The 13,821-nt window shown below is 42.3% G+C and overlaps 1 protein-coding gene across 44 annotated transcripts in view; it reads left to right on the top strand.

Annotated features, from left to right (window-relative positions):
• KCNMA1 (potassium calcium-activated channel subfamily M alpha 1) overlaps positions 1 to 13,821 on the top strand; it is a 729,677-nt gene that overhangs the window by 643,521 nt on the left and 72,335 nt on the right. For all 44 annotated transcript variants that reach the window (XM_045437744.1, XM_045437752.1, XM_045437747.1 and 41 more), the window contains 2 exons: positions 8,313 to 8,436; positions 12,465 to 12,689. In XM_045437744.1, the coding sequence (XP_045293700.1) occupies positions 8,313 to 8,436; positions 12,465 to 12,689 (349 nt within the window). The remainder of the gene's footprint in view (positions 1 to 8,312; positions 8,437 to 12,464; positions 12,690 to 13,821) is intronic.

Raw genomic sequence — 13,821 nt, 5'->3', positions numbered from 1 at the left:
CAAACCATATAGTTTCTCCATCTGGGTAACACTTTATAACAATGGTTCTCAAACTTAGGCATGCATCAGAATCATCTACAGCATCTTGGTAAAACAGCTTGATTCAGTAGGTCTGGCTGGGCTTGAGAATTTACATTTCTCTCCAGCTCTCAGGTGATGCTGATGCAGCTGGTATGAGAACCACTGCCTCCATAAGTCAGAACAGTGAAAGAAACCTGATGTCATAGGGGCTCTCCTTACAGAACTGTTCAGACTTGACAGTGGAGCACTGAATAGTTGCTTCGTTCAGAACACCTGTCTTGACCACCACTGGCGATCAAACATGAGTCCTCCCCGCTGATGAGCTACAGCATCTGGATCCAGGCTCTGTCTCTCTCTGTCCCAAAAATAAATAAAAACGTTGAAAAAAAAATTAAAAAAAAAAAAAAAAAAGAACACCTGTCTTGACCACCACTGGCGATCAAACATGAGTCCTCCCCGCTGATGAGCTACAGCATCTGGATCCAGGAACACTCCAGACAGCGGGGCCAGTTAAAGTCCTGTTTTCAGAGTCTCCCTTTAGATCAAGATGCCCTGTTTCAAATATAGTCCTTGAAAAGTGAAAAACAGTGCAAGAGCCTTGGTTGTTCCCACAGCAAACTGTCTCAAGATATCAAAGGTGAGTAAACTGTCACTGGGCACATTTTCTGGTCTCCCTAAAAGGTCTGGTGAGTTTGCATTGACTGGCTTAAGAGTCAAGGAATTAGAGTCAGACTAGAGATCATTCATCAGTTCCTCTTGTTAGTTGGTTGTTTATTAAGCATCTGCTGTGTCCTCTGCTGGGTTCTGGAAATGTGCTAAAGAGTAAAATAGGAGTTCCTTGCCCTCAGGAAGCTCCACATCTAATGGATGAGACAAAAATGCAAATTATTATCTCTGAAGGAGCATCTCTCACTTCTATAGGAACTCCTAGGAAGGGAAAACAACTGTCTCTGGCTATGGAGGAGGGAAGCTTCAGGGGGAACATATGAGACAAACTGTGAGGCCTCAAAAATATCCCAACAGTTCCACAATGGCACTTGACATTGATAGATCCACCCCACAGAATTAGTTTTTGCCATCGGGACAAGAAGCCTGCAGAAGGCTGAGAAATTCTCTCACGTTTTATCCAGCCTCTGATCTCCCAGGGAGACCACTGCAGGGTGGGGCCTCAACCTACATGGGATGCATGGAATGACGAGAGAGCCTCTTTGAGATGATAAATGAAGCCCCAAAGCTCAAGCAAGTAAAGGGTACAATTCAGAAACCATATTACCGGGCACCTGGGTGGCTCAGTTGGTTAAGCATCTAACTCTTGATCTCAGGGTCCTGAGTTCAAGCTCTGAGCTGGGCTCCAGCTTGAACCTACTTAAAAAAAAGAACAAAGAGCATGTTGTAACTTTCCTTTTTCAGCCCCCTCCTTTTGTGTGTGTGTGTGTGTGTGTGTGTGTGTGTGTGTGTGTGTGTGTTTTGGTTTGTTTACTTATACTTTAATGTACATTTCTGAAGGCCAGTGTTGAACCCACTGCCACAGAAAAACTGGGATTTGCTGTATTTGCCTGGAAGGGGAACTGTGCTCTTTAAAATATAATACCGGCTTCCTCACAGCAGGTTTGCTAGAAAAGGGATTTGTGGTTTTGCTTTAGGCACTTGTCTTCCAGGCAAGCTTTTTGTGTTTCTGCTGTAGCAGGGCATTTAGTTCACTTCCTCAGATTAATTGATGGCAAGTGGCATTCCTCGCTCTGCAAACCCTCAAAACAATGATCTTCTATTCTTTATTTGAAGTCAGGCATACTTAATTTCTAGCTGTGGACTTTGGAGGTGTGAGCTAAGATTCAAGAAGCATAGATATGAAAAATTTAACTCACTGGAGCTCCTTGGTTGCTATAAAAATGAGGGTATTCCTGCACAGAGCCTTCAGATACCGGGACAAGGCAAAAGCTGTCCCAGGCTTAATCGATTATTGAGGCTCTCCTTAGCACGTTGTCCTGACAAAGGCTCTTGGGGCAATTTCGTACTGATTATTCACACAAGCTGTGCATTTCATGAATGTCCGCCATGCTGGTCTGCCTGTCTTTGCAGCTCAGGGCACTGTACTTCAGGGCTCTGCAATGGAGAAGGAACAAGATCCAGCTGCCTCCTGTAAGTGGGAGGGGGTGGAACGGGGCCAAGTGGCATTGGCTTCCGGTCAAGACCTGTCTGTTCAAACCTTGCCTCTCCTCTCTCTGGCTGAGCCACGTTAGCCATGTTACTTATCCAGTCTCTTTCCCAGGCACACAAATGTGTAGTCACAGCAGAAATTACATGCAAGTGTTACCTTGATGAGTAAATCATAAAAGGTGGGTATAAATTTCAGCCCTGCAACATTTGTAACAATTCAACTCACAGTGGCTAGCCACTCATAGTAGCAACAGTAGTAGAAATAATTGTAGTAACTCTGCATTTGTATTATTGAAGTGCTCTACCTTTACTGTCTCCTTTCAGAAGAGCTACAAATAAATGGGTGGGTTGTTAGCAGAGTATAAAGAATGATAATAATAATGGTAGTTAACGCTTCTTGAAGGAAAGCTCTGTGTCAGGTTCTATGCTAAGCGCATGACAGGACTTTACTCATGGAGTCCTCAAATGGAATCCATTAAGTCATGATGGTGATTAACACTCATTTTACAGATGAAGACATTGAGGCAAAGCACAATGTAACAAGTGGTAGATAAGCCAAGATGTGGAGCCACTGTGCCATATCATCACTAAGGAAATAGTGGTTTCCTGCCCTCAGTGATCTACCCCCAAAATGTACCCTTTGGAGAATGACTCTTGGTTCAGATGAATACATTAACTAGCTGGTGCACAGGCTTCCTTTTTCTTTTGAGCTGGGTTGTCATAGGTATTGATCCAAAAATGGGGATACAAGTTAAAGACTAGAGAGAAGTTCCCTCTTGGACAGATCTAATTATATACATGTGTTGGGGTGAGGTGGTGCTGAGGAGGGAAGGGACATGGCCCAAACTCTTTGAATAAGATATTGTGTATTTCTGGTATAGTTCCACGTATTCCTAAACTGGTGGCAGGATGCTTTTCTCCATGAAGTGAATAGGTGAGACTGAAGCACAAGAAGGGCATCTGGGGTTCCTTCTAGGGACTGATGTCTGATACTTCATGCTCCTTTTTCAAGGTGGACTCTTGTATGAGTTTCCTAAGGCTCTGCCATTTACTATTGTGGTCTTAAGTAAGATATTTACTATTGTTGTCTTAAGCAACAGAAATTGATTTTCTCATAGTTCTGGATTTTGAAAGTGCAAGATCAAGGTGTCAGTAGGGTTGTTTCCTTCTGAGTAGGAGAAGGAAGACTCTGTTCCAGGTCTCTCTCCTTGGTTTCTAGATGTCTGTCTTATACCACTATCTTCACATGTCACATGTCTTCCCTCTACACATGTCCATGTCTAAATCTCCTCTTCTTATAAATTAAGCAGCCATATTCAACTAGGGCCCATCCTAATGACCTCACTTTAATTTAATTACCTATTTAAAGGCCATATTGTACAATATAGTGACATCCTGAGGTACTGAGAGTTTACAGGCTTTGTAAACTCAGTGTACAGACCTTGTGGGGGACAAAATTATGCCCATTTAACAACTCTGCAGCAGATAGACCTCACCTCATGGCATTCCTGTTATCCTAAAATAACGCATGTACATGGCTCAGTGGTAAATGACAAATGAGCCTTGAATCAATTATGGTGCATTTTATGGGAGTCGAGATTACCTTTGTGAGTTGGGGAAATGTATAAAATAATTAAGATAGGAAAGACAATATCTAGTATTGCCCTTGATTCCAACTAAGTGGTCATTGAGGAATTGTGTGAGGACATTTGAATGGGTTCTCTTAATCATTTTGTGAATCAGTGATGCTGGGATGCTTTGTTCAGAGAGGTTTCTGGTGGTCTTCCTTTCTGTGTACAACAAACTGCCAGGTTCTTCTCCTGGGCCTCCTCTGACCATGGCAATGTTGGTTGTTGTGCTCAGTGGCAAATGCTTGAACTTTCTTTTGTTTGTATAAGCTCCATCAATCTCAGTTTAGCAGCACATGTTCCTGTAGCCAACTGGCTCTTCACTGTTCACCTATGTCAGAGACCTCTCAGGAGTTCAAGTCAACCTAAGCCACTTGAAGTTACTACAGGAACAGACATGGTAAAGAAATTTATCCTGTCTGGCTCAAAGTGGTTATGGATGCTCGTGTTGCTGGAATGAATCATATTCCTCCCAGATGGAAAAACAGTTATGGTCCTTCATGGAACTCTAGAGTGATCAGTCTTAATTCTTCCTATCTCTCATCTTTGCTCCAACAACAACCTTTCTTCAGTTATTTAGTGCCTTCTGGCTTTTTGATGTCCAGCAGTGGCCAAGTATTTCAGAATCCTAGCCTTGTCTTCCTCAGTGAGAGAATAATGCTTCAAACCTTGAGAGTCTTCTAGGTTCACCCAATGTTTTGAATGAAATCTCTATATCCCAGCTTTTCTGGAATGTCTCAAGTGATGAGAAATCCACTGCCTTGGGACACAACTCATGTCATTTTTTTTTAAACCTTCCATTTTTATAACCTTCTTTGTGTTTGGAAACTTGATTTTTGTTCTATTGAAATTCCACACATGGTTCGTCACCTGTTCTGAATCAGTTGTACACAATCAGTGGATTCCATCTTCCATTCGATGACCACCGTTGCACATCAGAAGACAGCTACTGTATGGGGCGCCTGGGTGACTCAGCCAGTTGGGCATCCAGCTTCGGCTCAGGTCATGATCTCACAGCTTGTGAGTTCGAGCCTCACGTCGGGCTCTGGGCTGACAGCTCGGAGCCTGGAGCCTGCTTCGGATTCTGTATCCCTCTCTCACTGTGCCCCTCACCCGCTCATCTCTGTCTCTCTCTCTCTCTCTCTCAAGAATAAATAAAACATTTTTTAAAAATTAAAAAAAAAAGACAGCTAATGTGCCTGGCCTGAGTCTTCTATACTCAGGTTGGGCCAATACCACAGCCAACATCTTCAACCGTGGTTGGGGGTGCCATGTGTGGGCTCATTTGGGCCTCAGTTCTCTGAGCAGGTTCTAATGGCTGCTAGTGGATCAACACTAAAATATGCTTAGATTGCTCCTCACCTTTCAGGGCTTAGACAAAATGTTACCTTCTCTGGGAAGCCTTCCTTAATGTTTCTCAAATACCAGGCAATTAACAGTTTCTTTCTTGGTATTATCATACCACCTTGCATGATATGACACTCATCACGGTGTATCACAACTATTGATTGACATTTTCTCTTTCTTGCTGTATTATGACCCTCCTTTTGACTAGGGACTGTGTCTTCATCATTAGGATATCTCCCATTCATGAATCAAAATAGAAAATTTATGTTTATTGGCTGTTTGATGATTTAAGAAATCAAAGTTTGAATTCCAGGTACCCTGCTGGTCAGAAAGGAAAATATCTTTGTTTGAGGAGATTTTTAATGTTCTTCAGATAAACCTTTTTGAGGAATATCTTGGATTATACATTTAAGTTGTCCAGGCCAGGGTGAGAGGTGTGTAGGGAGTACCTACTGCAACAAGGCATACCACTGAGACTTCTCTGATGCTTCTAGATATTCCAGTGCCAATCATGATTCGCAACCCTAGTGTCAAACTGCACCTGAAACTAATATAAAATTGTATATCAACTCTATTTCAAGAATAAATAGGATTTTTTTTGAAAAGAAATTATACCTGCTTTCTCCAAACCCCAGCCCCAGTTTAATGAGGATTGACATTAAAAAACTATCTTTTTGGGGCGCCTGGTTGGCTCAGTAGGTTAAGTGTTTGACTTCAGCTCAGGTCATGATCTCACAGCCCGTGAGTTCGAGCCCCGTGTCAGGCTCTGTGCTGACAGCTCAGAGCCTGGAGCCTGCTTTGGATTCTGTGTCTCCCTCTCTCTCTGCCCCTCCCCCGCTCATGCTCTGTCACTCTCACTCTCAAAAATGAATAAATGTTAAGAAAAAAGAAAAAGAAAACAAAAGGCTGTCTTTTTTCTTCTTATTGAGGGACGACTGATCATCAGCCTTGTTTATTTACTTTTCTAAGATGAAAGTTGGAGGCCTTTGTGACCAAAGAATGATTCTTTCCCAAAAAGGTAGGGAACCCAAATGTATGTTCTTCCACCCAAGACACATATTTTCTAGAAGGAATTTTGGCCAGCTTGCTATATCATTTGCTTGCTTGCAGATTTTATGTAAATATTGTCCTGGCTGTCTTTTAAATCCCGAATGCATTAGGGGCAGTACTCAGACCTTCTTGAGATAATACTTCCTCTCTAACCAATAAACTGGGCAAGAGAATTTGAACCTGGCTCTATTTCTCTGAGGTAAATTTATTAAGATCCTCTTGCAAAATATGTTCTTCTAGGGCTGGGAAGAGTTCATTCTGTTCATTTTCTTAAATCTCTTCTCTTTGGTGGTTTCTATCCACCTACCTATCCCAGATGGTATCTACAACAACTATTGAAGATTCTTCAAGGATAAAAAAAATCAAAAGTTGCTCTTGCCCTGATCTGTGACCAGTTCTTAAGAGAAACTGCCATTTTATTTTAGCAGTTTTGACCGAGTTCAGTATTTGAAAGGTGGCCTGGTAGTTTACAACACCTTAAGACCTCCCAACAGCTCAGCTACTGAGACGCTATTCCAAGGTGGAGTGTTTTTTCCCCTTTGAAGATTAGATATGACAGTTCCTATAGTAATCCAGCATGTTTGTTGAAGGTAACTTTGCAGGATTGCCTCACAGGGTATTTGTCATTTGGTATAGCCTAAAAGCAAATTCTCAGGAATAAATAAATGCAGCGAGAATTTTCCCATCTTGAGTGGGGGTGGAAGGAATATTGAAGGGAGGGGAATCACAATAGATATCTTGAAAGATTAATTCTAGGTATGTGGACCATTCCTGTCCCACTCTGTGTAGTGGATATATAAGTGAGAAGCATCAGAGAAATTTCAGAGGGAGAAATACTGAAAACTCAATAAAGATTACCCTTTGATGCTTGAAATAGATAACTTAAAAGGCAAAATCACTTTATAGTAAGTTTTTGGAATTTGAACCTATTTATATTTTCCGTCTTAAATCGGCAGTGTTATTTAGGGAAGATAGTTCCCCTGCAATGAGAGCTAGGTATTCCTGGAACATTGTCCCAATTATATGCGGTCAATGTTGTAGAAATCCAAATGACCTCCCCCCAAATGGGAATATGAAATCACTATCACAGATGGAACCTGACAATGGACATAGTCCAAGCTGTAGGAGTATATTTCTTATGCTGTAAGCCTGTTAGACCTGCCTGATTTTATTATAATTCGTAAGGTTGCTGGCGAAGATCTGCCAACCCACTGGAGGGGAAGTCTCTAGAGCAGCATCTTCCCTTTCCACCAGTAAACAAGGCAAGAGAGCGAATTCAAGACAAGTTTATTAAGATGCACCTGAGCGTGAGCTCCCATCCAAGGAATGCTGCAGCAGGGAGGCGAAGTGGGGGTGGGGGAGACCGTCATCGGACCGTTAGTGCAAATACAGTTGTCACGGCAAGGAGAGAGGGTGTTGTTTGGTATTGAAATCATGTATTCCAGATGTGGGCATTTGGTAGTCAATCTGCTCTGAAGTGACATGCTGCTGAATCTTTAAAGGGCTTCAGCCGGGGAGAGCAAAATCTGATTGGGCAAATTGCTAAAATATTTAAAGTGCAGCCTGTTAAAGCTTTTACTGCGAAGAGCATCACGTCAGAAGTTGTAGTCAGAAAGAGCAAGTAATTGGCTTTCCATCCTCATGCCAGTCAGTCAGCATGAGGCTCTATTCCTATTCCTTCCTCTTCATTGCCAATGCTAATAACAACCCTTTGGTGTGAGTGCGTGCATGTGCGTGTGCGTGTGTGTGTGTGTGCATGCGTGCGGTCACTGGGGAGATTGGATAGCTGGTAAAATGAGAATAGGAGGGAGGGATATCCATGAAAAGGAGGCTAAATCCACAGAATGACGTGAAGGCCATTTTAGAGAAATAGGAACAGGAGGGGAAGGTAGAATTATTAGCTGATAAAGGTCACCTGCATTTCCAAGTGGCGATGGCAGTTGGGGTAGTTGTCTTTCAAAACATGGGTTCTGTAAGCAAAAGAATGGCCTTCAGTGACAGCCACTTCCTGTGCATCTTTCAACTCCTCTGAGATCTAACTCAGGGGGCACTTTCCATTTATAATTTATTACATTTTCCACTTAGGTTTTCTTGTCCTCTTCTCCCCAGACATGACCCCTTGTTAATTCCTGGCAATGATCAGATTGACAACATGGACTCTAACGTGAAGAAGTATGATTCTACTGGCATGTTTCACTGGTGCGCACCCAAGGAGATAGAGAAAGTCATCCTGGTGAGTGACGGGCCACAGAATCCATGCTGTTCACTTCTGTCCCAAACTACATTTGCCAGGAATGGGTTTCCCTAACTGGATGTTGGAAGATACAGTCCCTGGTCCTAATTATTTTTGATAATTAAAATTAGGGACACATCGAAGCAACTAGAACCCTCATCAGAATATGAACCAAGGATGGAATTTTAAATCTCTGAATATTTATTGGCTCATCATGATAGGGGATGGTCATGTGCTGTGTGAAAGGCATCATGGGAGGCAGTAAGTACTGTCATCCCTACGAATATGGCTCTGCTTGGCTTCTTTACACCTTAGTTCTCTTACATCTAAGAAGGTGAGATGAGATTGACCCTAACCCCTAGGGTTGTACTGAAGAGTAAAACCCACATGGGACTCAATAGTTACTTACTATTATTATCATTATTATTATGAAATGCCATGAGGAAATGTGAATGCTACCAATATAATAAACAATGTTATTTGTTTATAACAACATCTTGCATTCTTCTAGGTAATATAGCCTTGCGTATTTGGGATGCTGCCTAACGCATGATGCAAAATGCATTTGGTGATGATGACAACAATGACCCATGCATGGGTCTATCTCGGGGAGGTGGGAGCTCAGAGCCCTGTTTTGTGGTTGTGTCATCTCGGCAGCAGCAGTGGGCTTTTTCTGGTCTGTCCTAAGAATGTCAGCCTAGAGAACAATCCATCTACTCTCCAGACTTGTCTTGTTAACAGCTTTAGGTTTGAATGCCCACACCAGCTTCCCTACAGTTCATTGTCTTGCTAATCCATGAAAAATGGATTAATAGGAAGGTCAGGTGGAAGGGTTCTTTCTCTTTTTCACCTTCTCATTGCAGATCACTGTGCCCTGCTTCTTTATGTCAGCGGGGAAAATCCTATCATTTCTGATGTCATGGCCACCCTTCTTAGAAAAGGAGTCCCTCAGAATGGCTTTGTACTCTAATCCACTAGACTTCCCTGCGTTTTACTGGAATGTGTGTATGTGTGTGTTTTCTCAGTTTAATTATAATCAAGCAATTAAGAGCCAATACAGGGTTGTGCTAGAGACTGTCTTGGAGGTGTGAAAGTCACAGACAAAAGCACAGAAAGTCAGAATTCTCAACAAACAGCAATTGTCCAATTTACCAGGACCGCAAATGGTTCTAATCACAAAGGTGCTCTGTGTATTTACATCCTGTTGTATTCACTGCACTTTTGCCCTGGTGAACCAAACTCAGAGTGGCACTACCCATCTGTGGCAGGTAAAAGGGCTTGGTGCTCTATCTGGAATCCGGGGTCTTAATGGCTTGCCTATATTCCTGAAGAGCGTATGGCTAGTTGACATCCAAACTGAGTTCCCTTCTGGCATGAAAGAGTTTAGGGAAGTGAGTTACTACTACCTGTCATCTGAAAAATAACATCATTTAACAAAACATTTTTAACAGGCCATTTATGTGCTAGGCACTGCTCTTGTTGCTGGGGGTACAGTCCCTGACTAGCTGATGTTCTAGTGGGGCAAAGAGAAGATCTCCAGGTAGATGATGAGTATAGAAAAACATTTCAGATACTGCTACAGTGCTATGAAGACAATCGAGAAGGGCCATGGGCTAGAAAGGGACCGGGAGGTGCTAGTTAGTGTGGTCCAAGAAGCCCTCTCCAAAGTCACACTGGAGCAGAGATGAGCATACTCAGAAGAGCCAGCTGTGTGAAGATGCTTTGGGGTTGCATGTACCCACTGGAGGCAGGACACTAACTGCTCTGGGGGTTAGAAAATATGAAATGGCCTCAATCTTGAGGAAATGATCATTTAATTAGAAGACGTAAAATGTAACCATGGAACAATATATTTAAAGCTGTGTTATGAGGCACAAGATTCAAATCTAGGGGAGAAGGACTAGGATGTATCTAAGTGGCCAGAGAAGTCTTATTGGGTGCACGCAGATTGTGCTTTGAAGGGGGTAAGGCGATGAAGGCCCAGACTGGGTTAAGCCTTCCAGGATGTGTAAGAAGCACAAGATGTGCATGTGAGTTGCTGTACTGGGTCTTAAATCTGGCAAAATCAGACTCTCCAGGAACTGGGGTCTTGACAAGATTCTGTGGGTCATGTTACTGTGGCCAATCTAAAGATTGGTATTTTGGTCCCCAGAGCTAAGCTCCTGTGGTCAGCCACTTTGCTAGATGGTGCCTTCCTCACCTCCCAGTGACTTCCTCAACTCCCCAGATTTCCAGCCCCCACTCTGAACCCAGGTTGTATTCCTGAGGCTCACTGAAGAGAGCTAGACTCCCAGGTGACCTGACCAATTAAAAGTAATTAGAAACCCCATCACAGCATGTTACAGACTCACTGATGCTCTGTTGGTGGTACCCAGGCACTCACACTTCCAAGCAGCCAAGATAACTAACTCCAGGTCTTGTCCATGAAGCGGTGATGTGGGATGTGACTTCCCAGTGGGTCCTTCTTGGTCACCATTTATAAGACATTTCTTACAGCCCCTGTCTTAGGTATAACTGTATTATCACAGAGGGAAACCGATAATGGTGACAGCCCCTGCTTTATTGTAACGATCAGGGAGTGAAAGCTAGCTTCTTCTTCTCCTTGGGGGTTACTGTAATAACCCTGACATTGTCGTGAATTGCAATATTGGCATTTAAACAATCAATACACTGGTCAATTCTAGGGATTAAATCAAGCAGAGTTTGATATGTGCAGTGGACATTAATATGCCTCCCCCAAAGCATTGTGAGCCACATGGGACCATCCAGGCATGCAGTGAGTGGAGAGGGAGCAAGCAAGGCAAGAATAGGAGGCATTGGACCAGAAGGAGAAGCAGAGAAAGGCCCACTAACTGGCCTCCTGCGTTATTCTCTTCACTAACACAGTGAGCAAAGGGGCAGCAGTGGCTAACCATTTGTGTGGGAAGCTGGGGTCCTCCTCTCACTGGAGCGATTTTATTCGTTTATTTGTCTCCTTTGTAGATCCAAACCTAGGGTTGGGAGAAGACATGGGCTTGTTTCTCTGGCTGACCTTTCTCTAGATCCTTTTAATTGTTATTTGGGAATAGTCTTGTGACTAAAGTAATAGTCTGATGACTTTCACAGGTGGGCCACTCCAGGCAGTCCCTGGAAAACGCAAGGCAGCAGTAGACAGGGGTCAGCAAACTCTTTCTGCAAAGGATCATATAATAAATAATTTAGGTCTTGCTGGCCATACGCTCTATGTCACAGCTAATCAGCTCTGCCATTGCAATGTAAAAGCAGCCATAGACAATACCTAAATGAGTAAGATTGGCTGAGTTGCAATAAAATTTTGTTGGAATTTAAATTTTATATAATTGTCCCATATTATGAAATCTTCATTTTTATTTTTTTTGCAACCATTTTAAAATGTAAAAACCAATCTTGGCTCACCAGCCATGGCCATACCAAAGCAGGTTGTAGACCAGATTTAGCCTATGAACCATAATCTGCCAGCCCCTGGCTGAGAATGTGATGTTCTACCTGTTGATGTGATAACGTAGTGCGAAATCCCTTTGATGCGTCTGGAACTCAAAACTGAAACTTCTCAAGCTGAGACTAGCATAGGATCTGACCAATTTAATATCATTTCAGCAAGAGAGACAGCAAAGACAACTCCTTTTATCAAAAATTTCATGTGAACTAAGACTTCTCTTTTTAAACAACATAAATATTACTATTCTCTCATATTTCCCCCCACCTAAAAATCATCAGGAAAGACCACCTGCTCATATGTATGATGGTATAACTTTCTTAAATCTTGTGACAAAGAAGGTCAGGTTATGTGTGGGTAGATGTTTACATATATTTGTGACCCCAGTATAATGCACACACACATACTCAAATTGTAAGTTTATGTGGCATACGCATAACATCGATGAAATAAAAATAATAACACAGAGTAAGCACTCAGCAAATGTCTATCTTTATGAAAGTGTTTTTTTAAATACTTACCAAAACACTGTGAGGTCTTTTCTCCAATGCTGGTGCGCTTTTCCATGTTGCAGACTCGAAGTGAAGCCGCCATGACCGTCCTGAGCGGCCACGTCGTGGTCTGCATCTTTGGTGATGTCAGCTCAGCCCTGATTGGCCTCCGGAACCTGGTGATGCCACTCCGTGCCAGCAACTTTCATTACCACGAGCTCAAGCACATCGTGTTTGTGGGCTCCATTGAGTACCTCAAGCGGGAATGGGAGACGCTTCATAACTTCCCCAAAGTGTCCATATTGCCTGTAAGTCCAAGGTCACATTATCGATGCTTTTTCCTTCTTTTCATTCACAAAAGAAAATCCCAGATGGATATAATAGCTGTAGCTTTGATCATGCCTCTGCTTCTTCATCCGGTTATGGGCCTGAGGACTCAGCCCTTTCCTTATGCTCTGTCTAGGAATATCTAAACCCTGGGAGACCTTATTAAAAGGAATTTGCAGCCAAGTTCAGCTGCTCATCAAACATGAAGTTTAGCTGATACCAAATGTATTAACCATATCGATGTCTATACACTCTCTCTCTGTCTTGCCTACCCAAACCTAGTGCTTTGAGATATTATGAGGCTTATAGCAGAATTTACTTATGGAACTATTTTTAGCATTTTATTTATGATATTATTAATGCTGTGAATCTTGGTCATATTGCTTTCTGTTTTTAACTAAGTGGATTTAACAGAGTTCTTTCTTTATTTCTGTTGTATGGAAGGCCAGCCCCTTCCTCTGGCCACTCCCTGCCTCCCATTCATGTAGAAGCCTAGCAATATTTTCATAGGCTTGTATGTGTATGCACACATATGTGCATGTGATATTCTTGATTGAAAAATATGCTAGGGCCCAAATCTAAAAGGAACAGTTTGAGACTCAATAATTTAGTGTAAAGATGCAGGATACATGATCTAGGAGGCACGTAATTATTTCCTGATCATTAATCAGTATATTTTTCATAAACTTTTAAACAATTCTAGATTTAGGAAACTAGTAAGCTGATTTAGTAAACACATGTAGTTAAAAATAATCACCTGAAGAAAAACAAATAGTCATACACGTAGAAGAGCATAAGCAGATATATACCTTGCTAATTTCAGTCATGTTAGATTTGATTATGTATTTCCACAATTATTTTTGTACATGTGCTTTTACACATGGTCCCTTGGAACACATGGACTGGGTCTGAAATTGTTTTGTAAAGAGCTTATTATTTTGCTGGGCTGTGTGTGTGTGTGTGTGTGTGTGTGTGCACGCATATGTGTATGTGTATGTGCGTGTGCACACATGCACACGAGTGTGCATTCTGTATGTATGGGTGTTGGGTGTATGGGTAATGTTTGGTGTGTGTGTGTGTTTGTGTGTGCATTATGTGTGTGTATATGTGTGT

This window comes from Leopardus geoffroyi, chromosome D2 (genome assembly GCF_018350155.1).
Source record: "Leopardus geoffroyi isolate Oge1 chromosome D2, O.geoffroyi_Oge1_pat1.0, whole genome shotgun sequence".
In the NCBI taxonomy this organism is placed as follows: Eukaryota; Metazoa; Chordata; class Mammalia; order Carnivora; family Felidae; genus Leopardus; species Leopardus geoffroyi.
This window is presented reverse-complemented; position numbering and strand designations above follow the sequence as displayed.